Source organism: Saccopteryx leptura, chromosome 6 (assembly GCF_036850995.1).
Source record: "Saccopteryx leptura isolate mSacLep1 chromosome 6, mSacLep1_pri_phased_curated, whole genome shotgun sequence".
In the NCBI taxonomy this organism is placed as follows: domain Eukaryota; kingdom Metazoa; phylum Chordata; class Mammalia; order Chiroptera; family Emballonuridae; genus Saccopteryx; species Saccopteryx leptura.
This window is the reverse complement of record NC_089508.1, coordinates 12,655,504-12,682,791: the sequence shown is the minus strand read 5'-3', so window position 1 is coordinate 12,682,791 and position 27,288 is coordinate 12,655,504. Positions and strand designations below refer to the sequence as shown.

Here is a 27,288-nt window from a genome sequence, read left to right as displayed (position 1 = left end):
ACCTACTTTGAAATACTGCTTCAGTAAGGTGGTATCTGATGGTGCTCTGGCTGTGTATTTATTTAGGAACCACCACCTTCAATTCCAGCTGCTATTCCAGGCAGTAGTTAAAAAGAACAAAAAAACATACAATTAATACAGTTTGTCTTACTCTTCGCTTTTCTTTTATTATTCAAAAGTCAAGTGTTATTTTTAAATCATCCATCCTCAATTTTGATTTAATGTACCGTCATTTCCCCAAGATATGAAGTTTCAGAATCTCTTTGGAATACTAATTTCACGGTTCTAGGTTTAACAAAACTGTTGAGATTTTAAATTCCACTCTGCTTCCCTGAATTCTCAAGACAGTTGCTGATGTAAATTTTAATATAAAATATTTAGTCACAAAATATTGCTTTTGTATGCACATAGTTGTAAGATTACTTTGCTTTTGTCAATAAAAATTATACCATCTTTCATAAAACTCTAAACAAATTAAGAAAGTGATGTAGAACAAAAATTACACATGGTGAAACAGGTACCAGCACAACGTTAGGTTATATTACATCAAAAAAAGTTTTAATGGTCCCAAATATATATATAATCAACTAAGCATACACTCAGGGGAGCAAAAAACCAAAAACAAAATGAAACAAAAAAATTATGACACAAATGACCACATCTAGAATTCCACTCAATCTTTAATCAAGTAGGGACAAATCCCCACTTTAAAAAAATCTGCAGTTTGAAGGGCAAAGGGAACAGATAAAAAAGAGGAAACTTTATATTCGCCCCTCCCCCAAAGGTTTTCCAAACCTGTTGTGGCTTGACTAAAATGTTCAGAATGTACGATTTTAAAGGCAGGTCTCTTTATACAAAGAAACTGCTGGCATTCTTAACTAGTGAAGAATTGTAGCCGAAAAGCCTATTCTTCTGAGTCCCAAACATGGTCCGAGAAAGCATATTCTGATTGTAGCAACTGACCAGTCAATCCAGAGTTCCACTTACAAACCCCTGCCCTGTTGGCTTTATGTTTCCATTTCCTTCCCTGAGAAAAGGGCAATGTGTGGTCCAAGCTGGAGAGCTCAAAGGCTTACATCTTTCCCCTAATGTATAATATCCCCTCCTCCTGCTCCATTGAATTGGCACTTGATGAGCAGAAGTCAAATGTGGGAAGCTGATCTGTGTCAGTCATTCACAAGAGACCACTGCTTTGTTGTGGATTTTGTAGGGGTAGGGGTAGAGAACCAGTTTTTGTCAACAGGTACTGATTGTAGGCAGTTGCCATTATTATGACTCAAACTTTGCTTTCTTTGACAATGGTAGCGTGTCTTCCTTGTCTTCATCCTCATCATCATCTTCATCATCATCAGGATAATCTACCAGACCGACAAGGCCTCCCTGTTCAGAAACAAGGATTATTTAAAGAAAACACCTTATTTTCAACACATTTTAAGTCTAGATAAAGGACACAGACCACCACCTCTACCTCAATATACAATCATGGTCATTTCTGGGTGGAGAGATTATATATAACTAAAATTCATTATTTTTATGTATTTCCTAAATTTTCCCAAATAAAACAGTAAAATTTAGAAGTTTATAATCCTAATAAATTACCCAGAAGAGAAAAACATTAATCATTACATTTAGAATGTTTTTAAAATTAACCAACTGTATAAAAATAAACTATAGAAGATAAACAGATGACTAGAAATGAAGACAGTAAGACTTTAGGAAAGTGAACTGGCCCTATCCCCTCCCCATCATTTCATCTGGGCTTCCATGTAGCAGAGACAGGAAAAATTCACCGTTCTCACCCTGAGCCTGTCCGTTCTATTTTAGCCCTTAGGGGTCTCCTGCTCACAACACAGGAATGCTCACATGTGGGTGGGCATTATATTCCTGATTTAGATCAATGAGTCCCAAATGCCAGTCTGTTAGGCTGATTCAGGGCAGCAAAAGGCACCCAAAAGAATTGATTTTCATTCTGAGACTCCTTTCCTACATTTCTGGTGTTAAAATTTTAATACATTTTATATGAAATCTTACTAATAATAGAAGAGTAATTCTTTTTTGTAAACCTTGCTTAGCAAAGTTTATACACTTTATTTTTAAAGTTAGGGGTGTCTAGATATTTAGATTATCTTTTCTCCATAAAGTCTTTATGTTGGTATTAATTGGGAAAGTTGATAAAAAAGGTAAAACTTAAATTTCTGTAAATAGTCTGACCCATACAAATCTGAACCCAAGGTTCTAAAATGCAAATAATGAAAATTAGAATGTATTCAGACTTCTGTATCATTCATAAAACCTTTCAGAAAATTCGCGCCTGACCAGGCGGTGGCGCAGTGGATAGAGCGTCGGACTGGGATACAGAAGACCCAGGTTCAAGACCCCGAGGTTGCCAGCTTGAGCGCAAGCTCATCTGGTTTGAGCAAAAAAGCTCACCAGCTTGGACCCAAGGTTGCTGGCTTGAGCAAGGGGTTACTCGGTCTGCTGAAGGCCCATGGTCGAGGCACATATGAGAAAGCAATCAATGAACAACTAAGGCAGGGGTTCCCAAACTACGGCCCGCAGGCCGCATGCGGCCCCCTGAGGCCATTTATCCGGCCCTCGCCGCACTTCCGGAAGGGGCACCTCTTTCATTGGTGGTCAGTGAGAGGAGCATAGTTCCCATGGAAATACTGGTCAGTTTGTTGATTTAAATTTACTTGTTCTTTATTTTAAATATTGTATTTGTTCCCGTTTTGTTTTTTTACTTTAAAGTAAGGTATGTGCAGTGTGCATAGGGATTTGCTCATAGTTTTTTTTATAGTCCGGCCCTCCAACTGTCTGAGGGACAGTGAACTGGCCCCCTGTGTGAAAAGTTTGGGGACCCCTGAACTAAGGTGTCACAATGAAAAACTGATGATTGATGCTTCTCATCTCTCTCCCTTCCTGTCTGTCTGTCCCTATCTATCCCTCTCACTGACTCTCTGTCTCTGTAGAAATAAAAAAGAAAATTCCCAACTTTAGGTAAGTTCAGGTGGTGGCAGGAGAATGAATTTTAGTTCACAAATGTTAAATCAGTTCTAAAAGACTGTAACCAAAGGGACCCTCAGACACAACAATCACCACTAAAGAAGCTGAATCAGGTAAGCCCGGGAGTCAGAATCGTACCTTGGTAGTAATAGCTGCCGTCTGAGATGTATTTTTTGGGACGGATCCAGGAGAGCCCGGAGACCCTGGGGACCCAGGTGAGCCCGGAGAACCAGGCAGACTTGCTGCAGGTGCTTGGCTGGTGAGGTTAGTCTTTGTCCCACTAGAGAGGGAAAGCTTGAAACTTGGGCTCTGCCGGCCAGAAAGATTTGTTTTCAGAAGTACCTCCTTTTCCTCACTTTCTTTTACTAAAACAAAAAATATTGTCAAGAGCTATCAAACATACCAATCTTTGAACCCCCCCCCCCCCCCAATTAGGTAACACTGAAACACATATAGTTTACTCTTCTGCTAGGGAGACATACTGACAATCAATTTCTGAACAAAATTTTGCAAAATACTAAAAACCATTACCCACTGGATTTTACTACTGAGAAGGAATGAAGCCTTCAGTATTATATGTAGTGTTCCTACCCTTCCTAAAATTATATTATCCTCCTTACTTAAGTCAGATTAAGAATATTTAGTCGTTATCTTCACAACAGAGCTATTAATTCACACTCTATAAAGCAACAAAGTCTTTAAAATCTATGTCCTGACACATACAATTAGATACTAATCATTGTGTCAAGTAGTAAGAATAAACCTAGATTGAGAAAGAATTCATTTTTCCTTGCCTATCTTTTCAACATACATTTCTTCCTTTCCATGAATTTACTTATTGGATCCATAATATCATCATCATTTTTAGTTTTGTCAGATGGAGACACCACAGCTTCTCCGTCTTCCATGTCATCTTCATCTGTGTTAAACCACATCTCCTCTTCATCTTCAAGGGTTCTGGCATCTCTGCGATACCTATGATTCCTCAGGATGGACCGCATACTGGGAGTAAAGAGAAGGCACAGTAAATAGACTCCTCAAGACTTCATTAGATAGTCTGTCTTCAAGTATTGTTCTGCATTAGATATAGTCTTAATTGATAAATAGGACAAAATAGATTTATATACACTAAAGAGGACAAAAACATTTTATCCAACATATAATTTAAAAACACTCTCTGCCATATCTAGTGTTAACAAGTGGAATCAAACTTCCTATTATCAAAAGTGTACTATTACAGACCAGTAATTAAATTTAACATTAGGAACTAATAAGGCATAATTTATAGATTTTAAAATAGACCATCAGTATGTGAATTCAGGTATTTAGGGGAAATATATAAGATTTCTTAAAGTAATTTGTAACCTTCAAGTAATTCAAAACAAGATACTAATACTCTGATTTGTTTGGACACATGAAGCCTCAATGCCACTTAAGTGGCATTCTTTTCTTTTCTTCTCCATCACCTAGCCTGATTATCTGTCCGAGGAAGAGCCCATAGACCACACTGCCCACACCGTCAGGACAGCGTTTACACTGACCATTACACAGAACAGTACAACTTTTGCTATATGCTGTTTCCTCCTCCCCTGCCAAGCCAAAGAGCAAAACGCAGTAAAAAAGAGCCACTGTTATGCAACTTGTCATTGAATGAATCGACTCAAATATATGGTAATTTACCTGTCAAGTTTGGGATTATCCTGCCTTTCTCTTTGTTGTTCAAATCTCAATTTTAATCCTTTAAATGTCTGTACATAATCGACGTCTTCCAGTGCTTTCCAGTAATTTTCAATGACATGAGCAGTCAATGATTTTATATCTTCCTACAGAAAATAATAAAAAATGAAATGAAATGTTATTTTAGAAAGATATGACTCAATTATAGTAAATTGACAAACCTACCCAAAATAGTTTAACTTCATAAAATTCAACTACCTTAGAGATCCTCAAACAACGAAAACGTGCGTAACAGTCCCCGGGTTTTGGTGGGCCTCAGCGCCTTCTGTGGGTCTTTCCCAAGTAAATGCCCAGGGCCCATCGTAGATGATTCCAAGTCAGGACATCTAGGGCAGGATCTGGTCACATATATTTTAAACCACACTAAAGTGTGGAGATGGATGGTGGTGATGGGTGCCAACAGTATAAATGCACTTAATGCCACTGAATTATACACTTAAAAATGGTTAAAATGGTGAATTTTATACTTTACCATAATATTTTAAAAAGCATACCACAGGTAATTCTAACATACACCTATGTTTCAGAGCCACTAGCCTAACATATTATTAAAGAATCAAGAGGAGTTTGTTAGGAAATGGCTCTTTAGAAATGTTTGGAACAAAGTCAAGAAAGTTAAAACAAAAACACATCCACATACTTATCAACTGTAATTTTACTTTCTTAAAATGATTACCATGACATTAAAGCAGTTTTCAAACTAGCCTATAAAAAGGAGTCATGGCTGCTGAGATTTTTTTTTAGTTTGAATTTCTCACAAGCTTTGGTAACATGGGTTTTCTTTTACTATTATTTTTGTTTTGTTTTTTGTATTTTTCTGAAGTTGGAAACGGGGAGGCAGTCAGACAGACTCCCGCATGCGCCTGACCGGGATCCACCTGGCATGCCCACCAGGGAGCGATGCTCTGCCCATTTGGGGCGTCACTCTGCTGCAATCAGAGCCATTCTAGCGCCTGAGACAGAGGCCACAGAGCCATCCTCAGTGCCCAGGCCAACTTTGCTCCAATGGAGCCTCGACTGTGGGAGGGGAAGAGAGAGACAGAGAGGAAGGAGAGGGGGAGAGGTGGAGAAGCAGATGGGCGCTTCTCCTGTGTGCCCTGGCCAGGAATCGAACCCGGGACTCCCGCACGCCTGGCCGACACTACCACTGAGCAAACCGGCCAGGGCCACATGGCTTTTCTTTTAAAATTCTCTTTAAATATAGTAACTCAAATAAGCCAAAGTACCAATAATGCATCAAGTTTCTCAAATAATTAAAACCAAAATTCTAACTAAGAAAGTACAGAACCTACCACTCTAATAAATTCAAACATTTCTATTATGGCAGAGTTCATCAGATTGTAGCGGGATCCGTTGTTGAGAAATGCTTTGACTACTGGTTCAAACAGAAAACTTTTCATTATGTAGCGGTTGTAAAACTCATCTTTTAATCCAATAATCTTTCTCTTAAAACGAAGAGCACCTGAAACAAAGAGGCATTGTTCAAATTACATACCACACCTTCCATATTTTAGACTTAAAAAAAAAGTTTAACAAATATAATTCTTCATGCAGTGATGTTACTGCTTCCAGAAGTGTTAACCTGGAAGATAAGGATTAGAAAAGGGTTAACCAAAATAAGGTATTCTAAAAGTAGTGCACGTCATCATAGAACACAAGTCTTAGAAGAGCCAGAAAAATTCTGTAAGTTACTAATGACCGAAATGTACTTTACAGATGAAGCAGGGATAATAGATGAATTAACCTATCATACTACTTGAGAATTCCAAACATATCTTTTTATATATATATACCTCAAAACAATAGAAAAACCATTGTTTTATTAGGGCAATCCACTGTATAATTTGATCATTATTTTTGGACACTTATTATTTTGCATCAGAACTCATGGGTTGCACTGGTTTATTTGTGGATGTTTGTAGAAATGCTATAAACCACAAAAATCTGCATGACCCAAAATTTGCCTTCCCACAGTTTAGAAATAAATTTAGAGGATGTTGTTTTAAATGTGGTCCTCTATTCTTATTGCAGCGAGTATGCTTTTTAATTTTTTTCAGTTTTCCTTTTTACAATTAATTAGGCTTTAACTTACAGATTAGAAGGTATATTTACATCTTGAGGTATGGGGAGGTAAGTCACCATTCGTCAAGATCCAAATATACAGACAGCTAGACTTCAACAAAGCCCTCTTTACCTAAATGGAATTATCAGTAAGTTAATGCCCCAGTTATTGTAAACAGTTCAAAAAAGCATACTCACTTCATGCAGTCACATCGTCTTCGGTTGGCAAGATTAAATATTGTGTTTGTATTTTGGTTTCTTTGGAGATCATGGAAGTGGCTCGTTAAATTGCCAATTTGTTATTAATCATGTCCTTCATGAGCAGGTAGCCAGGCAACCATGCTGACACGGTTTCTGGGTGGGAAGGCAGAGGAGTAAAGCAGCTCAATTTTTCTTTAGTTGGCAGAAAAGAGGTCCACAAGTGAATGCCCAATTAGGTACAATTGATTATAAACTGCCTTAACAATCCAACTTTAAATAAGAGTGTTTCTTTCTAAAGAGACACTCTGGGCAGGGAATTTCAAAATAATTTATAGAATAGTAATTGCATTTTATTTTTCAAACTACTGAATATTTTCAAATACATAAGCATGGTGAAATAAGACATTTTAAACAGTAAGAGGCATCTTTGTGTGTTTTAAGTCAAACCCAAACAAGGGTTTATTTTCCCAAAACTAAACTATGGTTTTAGAGTTTGGTTTTTCTTTTAACGTTACTTGACAAACTTAGGCAGTTCCATTTGTTAGCATAAAAATCAATGCTTTAGAGCTCATGTTACTAAGGCCAAATTTTAAGCTTTCAGTAATTGAGGCAGGAGCTACATGTTAAGAATTGGTACTCCAACTCTGCAGGCTCTGTGGAGACTTGTGTCCTACCATAACACACACTAGCCGAGCCCTGTGGTCTGCATGCAGTTCCCAGGCAAGTGAAAAGAAGCCCCTTCCTAGAATTCACTAAGACCCAGGGTATGCAGATGGCACCACTATCTCCTCAAGGGCAGTTCTGTTCAGAAACTGCTGATGTACACAAAAGGTATTTTGAATGGTCTTTTTATTTTGCTCTTCATTTCCATTTGCCCTCATTTATTTATATCAAAAACTGTGATGTTTCCACTCAAACCCTTCCCCAAAAGAAACCTGCATCAAAAGTATCCAACCACTACTCTTTGTTGAATATTAAATTGCTTTCAAAAATGTACCAGTGCATTCTGTGAAGGAAGTTGCTCAAAGGGGTTTTAAAGCAAGCTTTTGGGCTAGGTCAAATTGGCATAGCCATCGGATTTTCAATGTAAAGGACGCTCCGCTTCCACTCACACCTCCAACCTCGTTATCACATACCAGGGGTCCTGTCTTTGCTTTCAGTCATCTCTAAAACAAGTCCAAGTACTCCGTCTTGACCTTACACAACATGAGATTGCACGTACTAAGTTTGAGACACCATGCCTCATATGTAACTACTGAAAGCTGAATAAAAGCATCTTTACTTCATTCCTCTTATAGCTTTCCACATTTTAAGAAAAATAAAGACATCATAAAAGTATGAGCTTTAAGGCTACAATGTAGGATCCAAGAATCCTGGAAAGGCCAAGAAATGAGACTATTATTTGGGGCATAGTATGTGTGTATCTCACCCAGAGAGACTAAATTTTGAAAGTATTGCTGGTCTCACCTACAAACTTGAATTGGTTGTTTTTAAATATGATGAAAGTATGCTAACTAAGAAGCAGCAGCTTTAGTGTCAAGTTTCCCCAACCTCCCAAACTGTTCACATTTAACCACTTGTTATCTTTTGTCCTAACAAGTTTGCACCTAAATTTATTCATAAAGCCCTCCCTTAAAAATGTATACTTATTTTAATGTACTCCTTTATCAGAAGACCAAAAATATCTTAGATCTCAAATTTACACTTAACATGTTTTAGAAACCCTTGATAAAAACTCCTGTCCACTGCAAAGCCAGTCCTGAAGAGCTCGTTCCTGCTGCCTGCTGCTTCTCTCAGAAGCTTCTACACTCTCACTCCTGGGGAGACAGCCACACTGATAGTGACTTGAGAAGTAATTACAGTTAATGATAACTTAGTTTGGAAAACATTAACAATAAAAAAAGTAACTAAAATTTATCTGGCATGCTTAAATTTACTACACTATAAACTTTCATTAACTTTTAATGATTCTCGTCATAGCTCATTAAATTATGAGAAATTTTCTTTGCAACAACACTGCAAGCCAAATGAGAGAAAAAACTGAAGGACTAGCCTTGCCCGCGCTCCCCAAGGGGACCCATGCTCTACATACACCAGACACTAACACACCACACTTCCACGTTAATTAACTGTGTATTCAAACAAGAATGTCACACACTCTCCCGACCAAAAGAACTGAACTCTTACAAAATTTTCCTAATCTGCCTTATTCATGTAGAATATGTCATTTCCAATATAGATCAAACACATCACAACTTAGTATTTCTGCTGTGTCTTGATTTTTGTAGACCATCTCCTCCTAGTCAACTCTGAGCCCTGTGACAGCTGAGTCCCGGTCTTGATCACCTTCATCTCCCTAGTACCAGGTATATAGCATAATTCTTCAAATCTAAGATGCCACTGACTGCAAAAAAACTTTTCTCTAAGAAAACAAAATGAACAAACAAAAAGAGCTACAGATGACATGCCATTAGTTGTTAAGACTCACCTTAAGATAAGTACAAACAAAAATGTATCTGAGAATCAATGAAATATGGTAGTAGGTGTTTATTAAATTTATTGATATACGACTAACTTATTATTCAGTTGTTCCATTCTGTCCCGTCAGCTCACAAACTCCCTTTCCCACATTTCAACTTCTGTGGTGACATAATTCAAAGGAGCATTATATAAACTGCCTCTCAACTTGGTCCTGGGGCTCTCGTTTTCGCTGTGCTAGGTATATAAGGAAAACGCACAGCTTTCATGTGTGCTAATAAACTCGTAGACATATGGAAAGTAGGATAGACCAATACATTTATTTTTTGCCGTCCTTAGCAGTCTAGGTTAATGCCACTGATGCTACCTATTTCTTATGGCTAAAAAAAAGTTTACTAAGGTAACATGAAAGTTCTGTATAATTAGCAGAAAGCAATTGTACTAAATATATCTGAAAACAGGAAAATGAAAAATATACTCTGACCAGATATAGTCTCAGTACATACTGCAATGTGTCCACTGACCTGAAAAACTAAGTCAGCCTAACAACTGTTTACCTGATAGAAGGGTTAATCAATTTTTATATATATATATATTTCTCTGAAGTTGGAAACGGGGAGGCAGTCAGACAGACTCCCGCAGGCGCCCAACGGGATCCACCCGGCACGCCCACCAGGGGGCGATGCTCTGCCCATCTGGGGTGTTGCTCTGTTGCAACCAGAGCCATTCTAGCGCTTGAGGCAGAGGCCATGGAGCCATCCTCAGCGCCCGGGCCATCTTTGCTCCAGTGGAGCCTTGGCTGCGGGAGGGGAAGAGAGAGACAGAGAGGAAGGAGAGGGGGAGGGATGGAGAAGCAGATGGGCGCTTCTCCTGTGTGCCTTGGCCGGGAATCGAACCCGGGACTCCAGCAAGCCAGGCTGACGCTCTACCACTGAGCCAACCAACCAGGGCTAATAATTTTTTTTTTTTGTTTTATATTTTTGGATTTTTCTGAAGCTGGAAACGGGGAGGCAGTCAGACAGACTCCCGCATGCGCCCGACCGGGATCCACCTAGCACGCCCACCAGGGGGCAATGCTCTGCCCATCCGGGCCGTCGCTCTGTCGCGACCAGAGCCACTCTAGTGCCTGGGGCAGAGGCCAAGAAGCCATCCCCAGCGCCCGGGCCATCTTTTGCTCAAATGGAGCCTTGGCTGTGGGAGGGGAAGAGAGAGAGAGAGGAAGGAGAGAGGGACGGGTAGAGAAGCAGATGGGCGCTTCTCCTATGTGCCCTGGCCGGGAATCGAACCCAGGACTCCTGCACACCAGGCCGACGCTCTACCTCTGAGCCAACCGGCCAGGGCAATTTTTTAAAGAAAGAAATTCTTTAATACTATTTTAAAGGTAAAATGTTGATAAGACAATCAACATCAGGAACATCCTTATATAAACAATGTTTTCATAATCTAAGGGTATTTTTAAAAATCAGCAAAATATTTAAAATGGATATATATATGTTCAGGCTTCTAATTAGTTTATGATTATGATGCCTTTAAACAACAATGAAACAACCAAACTTACCTATAAAACTCAAAAAGCATAAATTAAACCATCAGGCACTTAACAAGCCTCTAGGGCAGTGGTCAGCAAACTTATTAGTTAACAGAGCCAAGTATCAACAGTACAACGATTGAAATTTCTTTTGAGAGCCAAATTTTTTAAACTTAAACTATATAGGTAGGTACATTCCTTATCGAGGTAGCGCCCGCACGTAGTATTTTGTGGAAGAGCCACACTCAAGGTACCAAAGAGCCAATGTATCTTGCAAGACGCGGTTTGCCGACCAGGGCTCTAGGGTATCCCTAAAATTGGACTGCCAGGTTAATCAAAGAAGGCTAGCTGCTATATGACCAAGAATATTCTGGATTATCCTATTTCGAATTCAGTAAAATGTTTTTTACCTAAAATAAGCCTTAAGAGTACAGTAAGTCAATTATTGAATTGAAAAACACATATAACTAAAAACAACCTTGTTAAAAGACAATCTGTTGCTCTAAAAGAGTTGACAAACCATTCCCAGAAAGGTCTATAGAGCCATAGTCTAAGCTTTGTGAGACACATACGGTCTCTAGCTTTTTCTTTTTTTAAACAACTGCTTTAAAGCACAAAAACCATTTATAGTTTGCAGGTTGTACAAAAATAGATTGGAGGCTGAATTTGGTCACAGCTGTAGTTTACCTCTCCTACTCTAAAATATCTGAGGAAACACACTGTTATGTATCAAATAAATTGCAATAAAGCTGGGGAAAAATAATTTGTGGAATTAACAAATGGACCAACTGCAACCATTGTGCTTGGCATTCTGTACTTAGAAAGAACATGTTTTGGGAACTCAGTTTTATTAGCTATAAATTTTCTGAATTATAAAATGCTCTTCATGATTTGTGTTGAGAGCTGTGTCAGAAAAAGAATTCCTAATTTGTAATTAGTAATGCTGTTCTAAATTTAAAAAATAATTGAGGTAAAACGATCTTCGGTGCTATCTTCACGAAGGACTATAGTAGAGTAATATACAGTGTGTCCATAAAGTCATGGTGCACTTCTGACCGGTCACAGGAAAGCAACAAAAGATGATAGAAATGTGAAATCTGCACCAAATAAAAGGAAAACCTTCCCAGATTCTGTAGGATGATGTGGCAGCATGTGCGCATGCGCAGATGATGACAGAACACCGTGTATACAGCGGAGCAGCCCATGGTCATGCCAGTCGAGATATGGACGGTACAGAGGAAAGTTCAGTGTGTTCTGTGGCTTGCTAAATTTGAATCTGTGACCAAAGTGCAACGTGAATATCGGCGCGTTTATAATGAAGTGCCACCACATAGGAATAACATTACTTGGTGGGATAAGCAGTTGAAGGAAACCAGCAGTTTGGTGGAGAAACCCCGTTCTGGTAGGCCATCAGTCAGTGACCAGTCTGTAGAGGCTATACGGGCTAGCTACCTAAGGAGCCCTAAAATATCTGTGCGTGAGCCCACATCGAACTGCACTGAAGAGGTATGAAACTGGGAGTTTTCCTTTTATTTGGTGCAGATTTCACATTTCTATAGTCTTTTGTTGCTTTCCTGTAACCAGCCAAAAGTGTACCATGACTTTACGGACACACTGTACTTGATAGATATGCTCCAACCCCTTTGCTGTGCAATGACGAGAAACAGAAGTCAGGACAACACCTGCTCAAAATGTGGCACAAGTACATAATCAGTGTGGTTTAGTGTCAGCTCTCCTGACCTAAAACCAGTGATCTTTTCTTCTCAGGCAGTAAGGCCTACAGATAACAACATGATAATAAACAGCTAAGTAGTTCTAGCAGAAGTAACACTTACATAATGCCAAGAAAGCATGCTTCGAGGCCATAAGAACTAGCACTCTCCGGAGGATGTCCTTATTAATAATGTAGTTCTTTATGTGGTAGGTATGGTGCTCCACACAAAATGTTAACAATTCCAATACAAGTGCCAACAACTGGGCAGTCTGAAAGTCATCTAAAATAAACAAAACACAATTTATATTTAATGGCTAATATTCTTTTCCTCCCCAAATGTAAGATTCCAAATTCCAATCAAGTAAAATCCCTTCTATTAATCCAAATATTTTAAAGTTAAGGAAAAGGAAACTAACATTCATTGAATACCTACCATGTACCAAGAATGATGCTTTACATTTTTTCTTATTTAAATAATATGAGGAAATAGTTTCATAAGATCCAAGTCTGAAAAGTTAGTTGTAGAGATGGGATATAAATCTATTAGATCTGCTTTATTCCGAAGTGCAAGAATGCTCTACACCACGTCTTAACACATCCCTCAGCACACCTGCTCCCTCAGCAGATGTGCACGTAGCATAAGAGGTTCTGCCATACACCATCTGGTCTTTGGCTGAGTTACTCTCTGCTCCTATGAATCAAGTGTGTTCTATGCCTCCTTTATTACATATAATGAATCCACACTGAATTGTAATGACTGGCTTATCTTCCTCATCAGGCAGCAAGCCTCTCAAAATGTTTTTCTCACTTTTTCAATCCCCCCACTAAGCCCCTAAAGATTATATATAGCACATGCCTTCCATCCAATGGGTTCTCAATAAATGTCTGATAAATTGAACATGTGGTTGAAAAGAAGCCTCAAGTTTTACCTAACATAAAGTAGATAGGAAAAATGAGTATCATGTTTCTCAGATTTGATTCTAGAGTCATAAAAAAAGTAAATTTAACACATATTTTCTAAGTAGTGTTGTAAGGTTAAAATATACTGTATTGATAATTCATGACAAAATAATGTGTTTATTCTCAAAAGCTTCAATAAGAGATTTCCCAATGAAGACCCTAAAACTACTTTCTAAATTAAAAAGACATACACAAGCTAAAAGCTAAAGGAATACAATGCAGAAATAATAGATATTGATAATTGAAACATAGGAATAATCCTCAATGCCAATAAAAACAGCTTAATACTGAGTACAAGCTCTGCGCTGCTACACATCTGGAGTACAAGTAACTTAAGTGAATTTCTTCATAGCTACTTCCTTATATTTATCTCATCTGTATAAATGCAAACTAAAACCAAATACTGCTTTAACAAAAAATTGCTTTAAAATTCTGAAAGCAACAAATAATCACCCCTTATATATTTTTTTTTTTACCTTTTTATTATCTTTGATAACACTTTAAAGAAATTTTATACTTTGGACGCCTCTAATATGAAAATACATTAGATCTCTATGTTAACACCAACTGCAAGTTCCAGAATTCAAGAACAAAGAACTACCAACCTGCATCACCTTACCTTTGCTTGGTTTGTCCTCTGTTGTATTTGCCAGTAAAGGAGCAGTGAGGACATGCATACAGTGTTTGTAGAAGAAACCCAGAAATTCAGTCTTTTCTGTTTTCTAAGGAATCAAAAATACTTCAATGAATTTTAACTGCATTGGTTTCTACCAGCAATAAATAATACCTAAGCATGACAGAAAAATGCCCACGGCTTACATTGGCAGTAGCTAACATGTTTTCTGGGTCAACTAAAGTTCGAAGCAGGCCCATAAGCTGGACTGCTCCTCCAAGTTCAGGGTCTGTATCACAAATCATATGTTCTATAATGAGATTGATGAGCAAAATATCCTGGTGAGAAAAATACAATAAGGATTACTTACTATGAGAGAACAGAAAAAGCACACACTATGACATACTACAGCATTATACCTAGCTCTAGCTGTCTTGTTAACTACAACAAAAATCAAATGATTAACTGTCTTCTTTAAGGGAATATATGAAAGTCTTTCCCTAAAATATTGTACAGGCGACCCTGGCCGGTTGGCTCAGCGGTAGAGCGTCGGCCTGGCGTGCAGGGGACCCGGGTTCGATTCCCGGCCAGGGCACATAGGAGAGGTGCCCATTTGCTTCTCCACCCTCCTCCTTCCTCTCTGTCTCTCTCTTCCCCTCCCGCAGCCAGGGCTCCATTGGAGCAAAGATGGCCCGGGCGCTGGGGATGGCTCCTTGGCCTCTGCCCCAGGCGCTAGAGTGGCTCTGGTCGTGGCAGAGCGATGCCCCGGAGGGGCAGAGCATCGCCCCCTGGTGGGCAGAGCGTCGCCCCCTGGTGGGCGGGCCGGGTGGATCCCGGTCGGGCGCATGCAGGAGTCTGTCTGTCTCTCCCCGTTTCCAGCTTCAGAAAAATACAAAAAAATATATATATATATTGTACAGGCACAGTACCAAAAAAAGTTTCTTTTTCTAGTATCTTTAATCCCTGTGATTAAATCAAAGTTTCAGTTTGGATAACAAAATAGCCTTAGGTCCATAGCTTTTTTATTATATATTTTTAAAGATTTTATTTGGAGGAGTAGGAGGCATCAATGGGCAGCAACTACCTCTCCCATGTGTCTTAACTGGGTAAGCCCGGGGTTCTGAACAGGCAACCTCAGCATTCCAGGTCGATGCTTTATCTACCGAGCCACCATGGGTCAAGCTTTTTTTTTCCTTTTAGCTAAATTTATAACATTGTTCTACTTTCACTGTATTTTTATGGATTCCTTCTACTCACGGCAAATGGTATCTATATCTATTCTCCATTTATGGAAACAACAAAGTTTCTTTTTTAAGAAACTATAAATTAGTATCTGAACGTCTAAAATTGGGGGAAATGAGATTACAGTATTTACAGGACAACAAAGGAGAATAAATGTATTACATAGATTCCGAATGTCACTGTGACTAGTGTTCCTGGCCCAAGGAGTAAATAAAAACCAAGACAGTTTCAATGGAAAAATCCCTGCACTTGCCTATATGTGCAAGGGTAGGATAGACAAAATGAAAATGCAAGAGTATATGGAAATGATGATTAAGACGGGAAATCAAGAGACCTATTACTACTGCATGGAGTCAAGTACATCATTTTATTGTCAACCAGTGGGTTATAGAGCCAACAAGAACAGCCTTTAATACAGATATTTTGGTTCCAAGATAGGACTAAAGAAAAACATGATAATATTCAACAGTTCAAACTTGTACTCTGCACCTACCCTGACATTACAATGAAAAAAATAACTTGAAAATAGAAACTAGACATTCTACTTCACTTTGACGTCACAACACTTCAGGATCTTTTAAAAAGGTAATTTATTTTCTCACTTTGTAAAAATATGAGAAAAAAAATCTATACAGAATTCCAGCCTAAGAGGATGTCTTTTCCCCCGCCCCCTTAAGGAGTTGAGGGCAGACCATCCTAATTTATTCAGTAGAAAATTACTTTCAAGATTTAATGGGGTAAGAAGAGCAGGGACCAGAATCACCGCGTTAATTACCTGACAACAAAACAGAGCACACACTTAGGGCTACCACATATGCCACGCACCATGCATTCTAGAGTGCCCTTCCCGTTACCAGGATATACTCTCTCACTTACTTTAACACTGGTATGTGTGTGTATGAACAAGACAACAGCTTGTTCCCTATGGTTAGAGTAAAGGCGCCCTAAATACTTTCCAAGGGAGTATGCTTCATTTCTTCATTCTTGATGACTTTGAGAATCAATCCCTAGCAGTCAATGTTTTCCTAGGAAAGTTATTCATAATTCCATATCCAGAATAACAGTTTATTGATTAAATGATATAAATACAGAAAGTTAACTAAAGAATTAAAAAACAATCTCAAAAACTGAAAATGAAATTTAAGTTGAGCATTAAAAAAGTAACTGCTGTAAGACACACTTTAAAACTAAGACAGGAGCCAATTTAGAGGAAGTAGAAGCCATCTGATATTATGACTACACTTTTCCCAAACAGCAACTATTTAAATCTTAAATAAATACACTATAGCTTCCCATGTATAAATACTTACTGTTAGTGCAAATAATATTTACCTTGTTGGTTATTTTTTGCTCTGTTAACTTCTTACTTACATCATCATTCTGTTGTGCCTCCTGCATGACAAACTCTCGTACCATGGATGGGTTATATTCAACCAAGTATGAGAATATATCAGTAGCAGCGCTTCGCACCTGTGTATCATCCATGCCCTGCAGATCAAAAATCACTTATTTCTCCTACAATTATAAAAATATAGTACTTATTGCTACATAAATTCAAAACCTAACAAATTTATAAGAAAACATTGCAATAAAAAAGACGTCAAGGGCCCTGGCTGGTTGGCTCAGCGATAAGAGCGTCGGCCTGGCATGTGGAGGTCTCAGGTTCGATTCCCGGCCTGGGCACACAGGAAAAGCTCCCATCTGCTTCTCCACCCCTCCCCCCCTTCTTCTCCATCTCTCTCTTTCCCTCCCGCAGCCAAGGCTCCACTGGAGCAAAGTTGGCCCAGGCACTGATGATGGCTCTATGGCCTCTGCCTCAGGTGCTAGAATGGCTCAGGCAGCAACGGAGCAACGCCCCAGATGGGCAGAGCATCGCCCCCTTGTGGGCATGCCGGGTGGATTCCAGATGGGCACATGCGGGGGAGTCTGTCTGACTGCCTCCCCACTTATACTTTGGAAAAATACAAAAAAAAACACAAAAAATCAAACACAAAAAAACCAACCAAACAAAAAAACATAAAACAAAAAGAGGTCAAGGAAATTCTGCTGCATGCAAAAACCCTTATTCTTTATATATAGTTATACTTTCTTTTATTCTTACTTTTCTACTTTAACATAACCAGTAGACTGCAAAGTTAACAAATTATCATTAAGAATATGGAACCTTCCCTTGAGTATTCTTTCAGTAATGTAAGAACTGACACTAAAATTTTATACCTTTTTAACTGTAATACACAGCTAATATTAACTATAATCAAATACTTGATTGTTACATAAATATACATTCCTTTTGTAGATTAAAAATATAGTGGTAATTGAATGTACAGAAAAACAGACTTACAAGGATGACTTCTAAAGCTGGTAATATGCCCATGTTTGACAAAGTCTTGAAAAAAGCATCTCTGTTTTGAGGCTGTAACGTTTGGGAGAATGCACAAAATTCTTTTAAAAAGTTTACCTGAAATCAGAAAAAATGATAAGTGAATATAGAAGGTCTGTTGTTTTAGTCTCATGTCCTTTATAATATGAAATGTCTTACCAATTCCTGTCTTTTTTCCTCATCTGTTGCTTCATCTGTTAGTTGTGCAAACAAATCTGTCAGAAATTTTTCATCTTCCTGTGAAATCAAAGGATAAATTAATGCTAATTAATGGGTAAGAGTATAATAAAATAATTTCAAGATACTGTAATAGAAGGTGTAAATAGCTATAACTGGAAAAAGAATGTATTGTGATGTTATTTTTTTAAAAGAGAGAAAGAAAAACCAAACTATTAGAGGATGAATTGGCAATTTATATAGAAAGTGTGTTCTTTATATTTTGGCAGCGCTCTGTTTCCCAAGTCTATTTAAGAGCCACACTGTAAATATTTTAGGTTTGCAGCTCATATGTCTCTGCCACAACTACAACTCTGTTGTTATACTAGGAAGCAGCCATATAGACAGTATGTAAATAAATGTGTGTGCTGTGTTTAAATAAAACTTTATTTATAAAAACAGGTATGGACCAGTTTACAGACCCCTGGTTTTCAAAGGGTTTCATGACCTTAACTTTAGAAGGCAAGGTTCTATGACCTCTCATATGAAGATAAAGTTTCCTTGATTTTTTTTTAAATTTACTGATTTTAGAGAGAGGAAAAGGAAGGTGAAGGGAAAGGAGGGAGGGAGAGGGAAGAGAGGGAGAAGGGGAGAAAAGAGGGAGAAGGGGAGGAGAGAGGGAGAGGGGGAGGAGAGAGGGAGAAGAAGGAGGGGGGAGAGGGAGAGGAAAAAGGAAGAAGGAAAAAGAGGAGAGGAAGAGGGAAAAAGAGAAGGGAGAAACAGGGGGAGAAGGGGGAGAGAGAAACACTGAAGTTGGTCCACTTCTTTATGCATCCTTGGTTGATTCTTGTATGTGCCCTGACTGGGAATGAATCTGCCAACTTAGCATATTGGGATGACACTCTCACCAACTGAGCTATCCGGTCAGGGTTCCTTGATGTTTAAAAAACACAGAAAATGACTCAATATTTAAAAAAGCTAAATTCAGAGCTTTTAAAGAAACATCTATTTGAAAATAGCCAATATACACACATAATTTAATATACATTAAATTATTTTGAAAGGATTCAAAAGACACTCTCCTGGGGCAAATACAAGTAGAGAACTTGGAAAGAACCTCAGATGTTATCTTACCTCCTTATTTTACAGTTGAGACAGATGAAGAAATTTACCCAAAGCCCACTACAGTACGTAGTACAGTCTTCCTGTCCAATTATTTCCATCACTATTTTTTAAGATTTTTGTTGTATTTTAATTCCACACCACCTCAGCTAGAAATAAATTCAACACTAACTACTTCAGCCTGAGTCTAAATATGTATGTGTGCACACATAATCTCCCACTATATTATAAACTCCATATTCTTTGTTCTAGATACTCAATAAATATTTTCTATGATACTCAAGTAGTCTGGTTATTCCCACCTTTACTCTTTTTAAAATGTACAAATAGGCCATAGCTGAGGATGGCATTCCAATTTTAAGATGTATCCCAGATACAATGTAAGAAAGAAATGAAATGATTAAAAAGATTCTCTAAACTGCTGCACTTGGGGTACAGAAGTAGAAAACTCTTGTTCTCTATTTGTTGAACAGTGTAGTCTGACCTGTGGTGGCACAATGGATAGCGCCCATCAACCGGGAACGCTGTGGTCGCTGATTCGAAACCCTAGGCTTGCCCAGTCAAGGCACATATGAAAAGCAATTAGGGTTGGTAAACACCTGTTTTAAATTATACCTCTATCAAAAAATAAAAGTATACCTCAATCACTCCTCAAAAAAATTTGTTAAATTTTCTTTTCTTCACAGAAGCACTTAACTTGAAATTATTCATACTTATGAGTAAAACTGGCATTTTACAAGTATAAAGACCAAGAAAACACTCAAGTGACAAATCACTGCTCAACAAAAGCAGGACCATGTGGAGCTAAAGAACCAGTTAGCAGCACCCCTCCTCCCTTTCCCTCTCCCCCTCCCCCTCCCCGGAGCACACCCACACCTTTCTTCCTTCTCAGGAGTGCATCTCCTAGACCAGGGGTCCCCAAACTACCGCCCGCCCGCAGGCCACATGCGGCCCCCTGAGGCCGTTTATCCGGCCCCCGCTGCACTTCCAGAAGGGGCACCTCTTTCATTGGTGGTCAATGAAAGGAGCACATTGACCATCTCATTAGCCAAAAGCAGGCCCATAGTTGCCATTGAAATACTGGTCAGTTTCTTGATTTAAATTTACTCGTTTTTTATTTTAAATATTGTATTTGTTCCCGTTTTGTTTTTTTACTTTAAAATAAGATATGTGCAGTGTGCATAGGGATTTGTTCATAGTTTTTTTATAGTCCGGCCCTCCAATGGTCTGAGGGACAGTGAACTGGCCCCCTGTGTATAAAGTTTGGGGACCCCTGTCCTAGACTCTAAGGAACCTCATGAGACTTGCAACCAGGGGGCCAATAGGCAACAGCAGCTCGTCTAGGGCCAACCCCCTGAGCCTGTCTCCAAGGCCCCTTTTCTCTGACTTCCCAGGGAGCCAAAGCAGCCCCGCCCAGACTCTCTCCTACGGCTTCTCCTATCCCAGGCCCTTCCTGTGTCACCGCCCAGCCTTTAGTAACTACTCTCAAAATAAAAAACATTAATAATAATAAATGGAAGGAGGGAGGGAGAAAGGAAGGAGGGAGGGAGGGAAGGGAGAAAGGGAAGGAAAGAGGGAAGGAAAGAGGGAGTCACATCACATATCTGTTATTCTTGAGTATCAAAAAAACAAAAAACATGGGAGGTGTATAAATCAGAAATCTTGACACTATGCCAACTTTTATTTCAGTTAAAACAGACTAATTCACGCATTATGTGATAATACATTGAGAGGCTTTTTGACTTTGGGGGTATTACAAATGGAGATTACTGGCCAGCTCACAGAGATTTTGATTCTGTGCTTTGTGCAGAATCTAGGAAATTGCAGCCTAGGTAATTCTGATGTGAGCACCCTAAAACATCAGACCTGAGAGACTGGGCATACTGAAAAAAGAAACTTTAGTTACATAAAACAAACACAAAAGTATTTCTGCTAAAGACAATTAACAGTTTAAATGGTTATCAATCAAGTAGGTATCTTTTTAAGTACGAAGAAAAGAATGACCAAACTCACCTGTAACATACCAACAATTTCTACCTTATTGAAAAAGATGAAGGAGTGAAGTGTTGATAACATATTTTCTTCGAAGACTGAAGGGGTAGGTAGAACCATGTCTTGTATATACTGGACTCTGTATGTCTGATGAATTTTTTGTTTCAGCTCAGGATCTGATATGGGGATCACTTCTTTAAACTTGGCTGTTTTTGTTAGAAACTCCCTGTGTTTTCGTGGCTGTGATAAAGCAGGATCATATTCTAAGCATCCAATGACATCCATTATACATTCCTCAGAGAACATAACTTCAAAAAGAGCAGTTCGATTCAAGAGGAAGATGCCTTTGATAATTTCATATAAGTGGTGCAGTCCTTCAATATTCTCCAAATCCTCACACACGTGAAAAAGCTCTAAGAGCTTTTTAATATAACCCTCATTTTCCAGTGCTAGTGCAAGTTTTTCACGACGCAGGGGGGAAGGTAAAGATGATGCCACAAGTTCTGCAATTTCCTCAAGGCGACTTAATTCACAAGATGGCAATTCTAAACCTGGCGATGACATATCATCAAAACGCTCCTCTTCAGATTCATCTACAAGGTCCTGAGTGATGTCCACTGAAGGGTCCTTTCCTTGAACCTATTAAATCAGATTTGTGATAGCTGACAATATAATCAACCTAAGTGGTATTCTTACATAAATACAAGAAATAACACTACAATGATAATTTTCAAGTTTAAGACTCCTTCAAACCTGATCCAACTGCCTACTTGTCTAAGTTACATTTCTACAAATAATACAGTTTCAATTTTAAGGAAGTTAGTTCAAAGTTAAGATATAAGATGAGCTTCCTTGTAAGTGCAAAGTTTACCAGGAACAGAACATTCTAGGATATGCTAAACTCCTGTTAAGAAAGAGTGCCCTTCAGACCCTCAGTGTAGAAGCCTGATGCTGAGACATACACTCACATCTCATTTCCATGACCCTCTTTTCCAACGGACCAGGGCAAGTCCTAGAAACATTCACAGCACTGTGTGCTCCAGCATAGTCACCAAACTCCTCACAATTAAACTTTTAAGTAAAATTCAAACAAATATCAAAATGCTGTGACCTAAGAAAATATTTAAAATTGTAAGCAACAAGGAAAATATTTAATTTTAGAAATCAAGGGCCAAAAAGCATATACAAACTGGCTTTGGATCACTGACTTGCTGTAAATGTTGGCTGCTAGGCCAAAAATATGATGAAGAAAACAGTTGAGTGGCACACAAGTACACCCATACAAAAGGAAGACCATTAAAAAGTTAGCTGCAGCCTATCTAAGAAGAGCTATCCCCAAGAGTATCTTCTAAAAGTAACCAAATCACAAAATGTTTTCTTATCTACACACCCAAACCTGTAGCTTTCATAAACCCCCAGAAGTCCTGAAGTTTGTCATTAAAACCCCAACTTACGTCAGTGTAGGGGATTTGGTTATAAAGTCTCCACAGCTGAATGCACTTGAAGGTAAAAGAATATTTTTACAAAAGGTCAAAGACATATTTTAAAATAAAACAACTTTTGTACTCTTGGTCCTATCATTCGAAACACTGCCACTAAGGCAGCCTAACAGGCCAAACCGAATGGTAAAGGTATGGGAAAATAAGGCCTTATATGAAATGGTCAAGACACTTAAATTACTAAGCATAGCTAAGAGATATTGTTGATGGGTACTGGGAGGGAAGAAGGCCTGGGATACGTCCTGAAATATGCTGCAAGGTGGCATCTTAACCTAGGGGCAGGGACACTGAAAGGAGGCTGGGTGCATCCTCAGCTTGTACCTGGCAGGATTTCAAGTTTGGCTCTGCATATGTTCATTTCAAAAACTCTCATTAGAGCTTTCGATTCCTACACTCAAGCCATGGCTTTACCTGCAGAAAAATGGTAGTATTTGATTAAAAAACAAAATGAAATGGGAGAAGAGCCTTTACTGTAATGAAAATGCTGTCTTCTTGAGCCAATCTGCAAATGTAAAAGTTAAGAAGGTGATTAAAAGGGCCTGTATTTAGGATGCTCTTGGAATCTAACCAGCTCAGGGAATTCAAAGTGGAATTGTACAATTTGACAAATGTTTCGGTGTTACTTTCAGAACAGGAACAATGGAAGAATGAAAACAAAAGAAAAAGAGGTATAAGCTAGCGAAGAGCTTGCATTAAGGGAAAGTTTAAAAGTCTGTCTGGTCAAATATGAAGATAATGAGACTGTGATGGCCATGAAAAATATAAAAGGAAAAGAGATGCACCCAAACAGAACTGCTATCCAAGAGTATACTAAAAATGGTGAGTAGGGTTCAAGAAATTGAGAAACATGTAAGATCTCAGGCAGCAAAATATAATGAATTCCCTAGGATCCAGAAATAATGACTGAGAAATACAGACAGGATCATAAAAGAGTGACTGAGAAATGAAATACTGAACATAAGCTATGTCAAAGTTGGGGGAGGAGACCAGAAAAGAACATAAACTAGCAGTGATTCCTAGGAAAAGTATTGCAGAGCAAGTATACAAAGCACTACTACCTGTGCCCCAAATGAAGACAACAAGTTTGTGTATTACAGATTAAGTACAGTCAAGACCAGATAATTATATTAAAGGAGAGCCAGGCACATTGAGTGCAGGTCTGAGTTAAATACTGGTCTAATAGAAGAATACGTGACTGTTCAACTCAGAAAGGTGTAGAAGAACAAGACTTGTCTGAATGGGTGAGAATCATTTTTGCATACCCTAAGCTCACTAATGTCACCTCTATTTATGGGAGAATGCCAAAAGACAAAATCTAGAACAGGCTATAAAAATAACTATATAGAATAGAAAGCAAAGAAGACATTCAGATATAAATGTTAAGTCTCTCACATGTTAAAGGAGGGAAGACACAGCTTAACAGGAAGGTTAATTTATGAAAAGCACAGCAGAACAGAATTTATAACAGAATTTATAATTTATAAATTTATCATTTATAAATTCTGTAAGTTAAGGGAAAACTGTGTCTCAAGGACATTGCAGCTTCTCTTAAGGCAGTGGCTCTCAAATGTCAGGGTGCATCAGAATTGCCCTAAGCAAGGGTTGACAAACTACAGCCAAATCTGGCCCACCACCTGTTTTTGTGAGATTATACACAAAGAGAAAACACTCTCATTTATTTGTTATCTATGGCTACTTTTGCACTAAAAAACAGCAGAGTTGGCCCTGGCAGGTTTGCTCAGTGGTAGAGCGTCAGCCTGGCATGCGGGGGACCCGGGTTCGATTCCTGGCCAGGGCACATAGGAGAAGTGCCCATCTGCTTCTCCACCCCTCCCCCCCCCTTCTCCTTTCTCTTCCCCTCCCGCAGCCAAGGCTCCATTGGAGCAAAGTTGGCCCGAGCGCTGAAGATGGCTCCATGGCCTCTGCCTCAGGCGCTAGAATGGCTCTGGTTGCAACAGAGCAACACCCCAGATGGGCAGAGCATCACCCCATGGTGGGCATGCCAGGTGGATCCCGGTCGGGCGCATGTGGGAGTCTGACTGCCTACCCATTTCCAACTTCAGAAAAATACACAAAAAAAACCCAAAAAACAAACTCCCAGCAGAGTTGAAGAGTGGCTCAACTGTGTGGCCCACAAAGCCTAAAATAATTTAGTTCTTGCCCCTCAGAGAAAATGTGATCTAGAGGCCTTATTAAAGCCATGATCGTGCTGCTGGTCTGAGGACTAAACACTGACAACCACTGAATTAAGAAATCTGCTGAAAGCCCTGGCCAGCTGGCTCAGTGGTAGAGAATCAGCCTGTCATGTGGAAGTCCCGGGTTCAATTCCCATTTAGGCACACAGGAAAAGAGACCATCTGCTCCCCCTCACCCCCGGCAGACCTGGCTCGACTAGTCCAAGCATATAGGCCCTGGGCGCTAAGGATGGCTCAATGGAGCCTCTGCCTCAGGCACTAAAAATAGCATGGTTGTGAGCATTGGCCCCAGATAGGGGTTGCCAAGTAGATCACAGTTGGGGAACATGTGTGAGTCTGCCCCTCTGTCAACCCTCCTCTCCCTTGGAAAAAGAAAAGAGAAAATCTGCTGAAGGTTCTCCAGCTAAAATAAATGTGGAGATAGAGAAACTATCCTCAGGATGCAATGGTCTAAATGAACCCTTAACAAGAGCCAATGGCTTAAGACATTGAAACATGTAAGATGCATTCACAAAAGATTATCAAGATTATAGACTGAGGTACTAGAGTTAGTAGGAAACTCCAGTATCAACTAGAACCCTGGTCAGCAAACTGCAGCTTGCGAGTCACATGCAGTTCTTTGGCCCCTTGAGTGTGACTCCTACAAAATATCACGTGCGGCGCTACCTCGATAAGGAATGTACCTACCTATATAGTTTAAGTTTAAAAAATTTGGCTCTCAAAAGAAATTTCAATCGTCGTTGTACTGTTGATATTGGCTCTGTTGACTAATGAGTTTGCCGACCACTGAACTAGAACATGCAAATTGAGGATGAAGAAATAAGTCAAGAGCCAAAGAAATTACTGAACAAAAAGAGTGATATCATTAGACTTGCATTTTAAAAAGATCACCCTAGCTATAGTGTGGATTTGAAAAGACCAGTTAGATGAAAGCAATAAACCAGACAAGAAATGATGATGGCTTAGTAAACTGATAGTAAAAATGAAGATAAGTGAATGAGTTTAATATTTAGAATTGAGGGAATGAAGGAATATAAGGAGTGAAGTGAAGGAAGGATAAATACAGCCCTCTAGTTTCTGGGTTCAGCAACTAGATGGCAGTTACTGAGATGAGGGGAAGAGGAGAAAGAACAGACTTAAGTTACATTATGTTTAGTTTTGGACTATTAAATCTGAGACGCAAGTGAGCACTAACGGCGGCTCTCAGAAAGGCAGCGGATAGAAAACTGGCACACAACAAAGGTCTGGGCTACATGGTCTGCTGTCAAGAAAATGAACATTTCTTTAATCAGGCTTTTCACAGAAAGTAGTGAATTTAAGAGATCTATATGAAATACTGTGTACAGAGATAGGCAAAAGTATGCTTATAGTTATACAAATAAATACAATATTTACTAAATAGTAATACAAGAATAAACTGTGTTTTGAATACTCACAGCTGTAAACATACTTTTGCCCACCATTGTTATTTGTTTAGAATCTTGGGCATTAGCTGAAAGCACAGCAAAAAAACCAAAACAAAACAAAAATCCTCCCAAAAACAAAGTAGAGAATATGTTGGCTTTCTAATTTTTAAAATTACCTGACATATTTTCTCCCAAATTTCATCACATCCAGCTTTTTCTTGAAAGCTAAGGGCCAAATCATAATTTTCAGCTTCCGACCACACAATCAAAGTGTCCTTGAGAAAAAAAAAGTAGTCTGAATGATTAACATACATTATCACAAACTACTTCCAAGTATAAGGCAAACAGATAAAGCAAAAAGAAATTAATTTTTACTTTTTGCAACATCGATATAGGTAATTACCTATGCCTTTTTATGCTTCATTTTATCCAATCTATAAATCTGTCTTTCCTTGAGGAAAAGCACAACAACAAATGAGAATGTGATCTCTCCTGTACTAAAACATACAAAATAAACATTGTACAATCCTATGGTTGAACAGTTCCAGTTTATACCAAAGAGCAAGTCTGAGCATTTAATAACTAGGGTATGTTAGGAGGATGGGATTGATAAGCCTCGCTCCTCCTCCTGTTGTCAACATCAATTACCTAGTGCACATGGAGTCCAAGGGGCCCATGAAACCCTTGAAATTACTGGCTAAGTGTGTAATATGTAAGCATTTATCTAGACAGGTTTCTTAACTTTAATCAGTGCTGTGGTTCAAGGAAGCTCCTACCTCCCCTTTACTTTTTCACTTTTCTTAATGTAGTAAGTTTAATAAACTGTTCAACAGTTTTTATTAAGATGTAATCTCAGCAAGACCCTACACTTGCAATAAGAGACCATTTTATATTCCCCGAAGCACAAGATAATGTGTCCTAAAATATGCATTGCATAACAAAAATATTTATAGGCTCTAGGTATCTTTTCAAACTTACTGTAAAAAATATACACAGTTTCA

At 38.8% G+C, this 27,288-nt stretch overlaps 1 protein-coding gene across 2 annotated transcripts in view; it reads right to left on the bottom strand.

Moving 5' to 3' along the window:
• Positions 1-662: 662 nt before the first annotated feature.
• The window catches only part of PPP4R3A (protein phosphatase 4 regulatory subunit 3A), a 45,335-nt gene continuing 18,709 nt past the window's right edge, over positions 663-27,288 (bottom strand). Inside the window, exons 3-15 of one of the 2 annotated variants that reach the window (XM_066388074.1) lie at positions 26,464-26,562; positions 21,209-21,826; positions 18,077-18,154; positions 17,879-17,995; positions 16,870-17,025; positions 14,502-14,633; positions 14,302-14,404; positions 12,844-13,002; positions 6,033-6,202; positions 4,684-4,826; positions 3,815-4,005; positions 3,142-3,368; positions 663-1,380 (exon numbers count right to left, since the gene is read on the bottom strand). In XM_066388074.1, coding sequence (XP_066244171.1) covers positions 1,270-1,380; positions 3,142-3,368; positions 3,815-4,005; positions 4,684-4,826; positions 6,033-6,202; positions 12,844-13,002; positions 14,302-14,404; positions 14,502-14,633; positions 16,870-17,025; positions 17,879-17,995; positions 18,077-18,154; positions 21,209-21,826; positions 26,464-26,562 — 2,304 coding nt within the window. In that variant the 3' untranslated portion in view covers positions 663-1,269. The remainder of the gene's footprint in view (positions 1,381-3,141; positions 3,369-3,814; positions 4,006-4,683; positions 4,827-6,032; positions 6,203-12,843; positions 13,003-14,301; positions 14,405-14,501; positions 14,634-16,869; positions 17,026-17,878; positions 17,996-18,076; positions 18,155-21,208; positions 21,827-26,463; positions 26,563-27,288) is intronic. The other variant, XM_066388075.1, reaches the window with a different exon arrangement.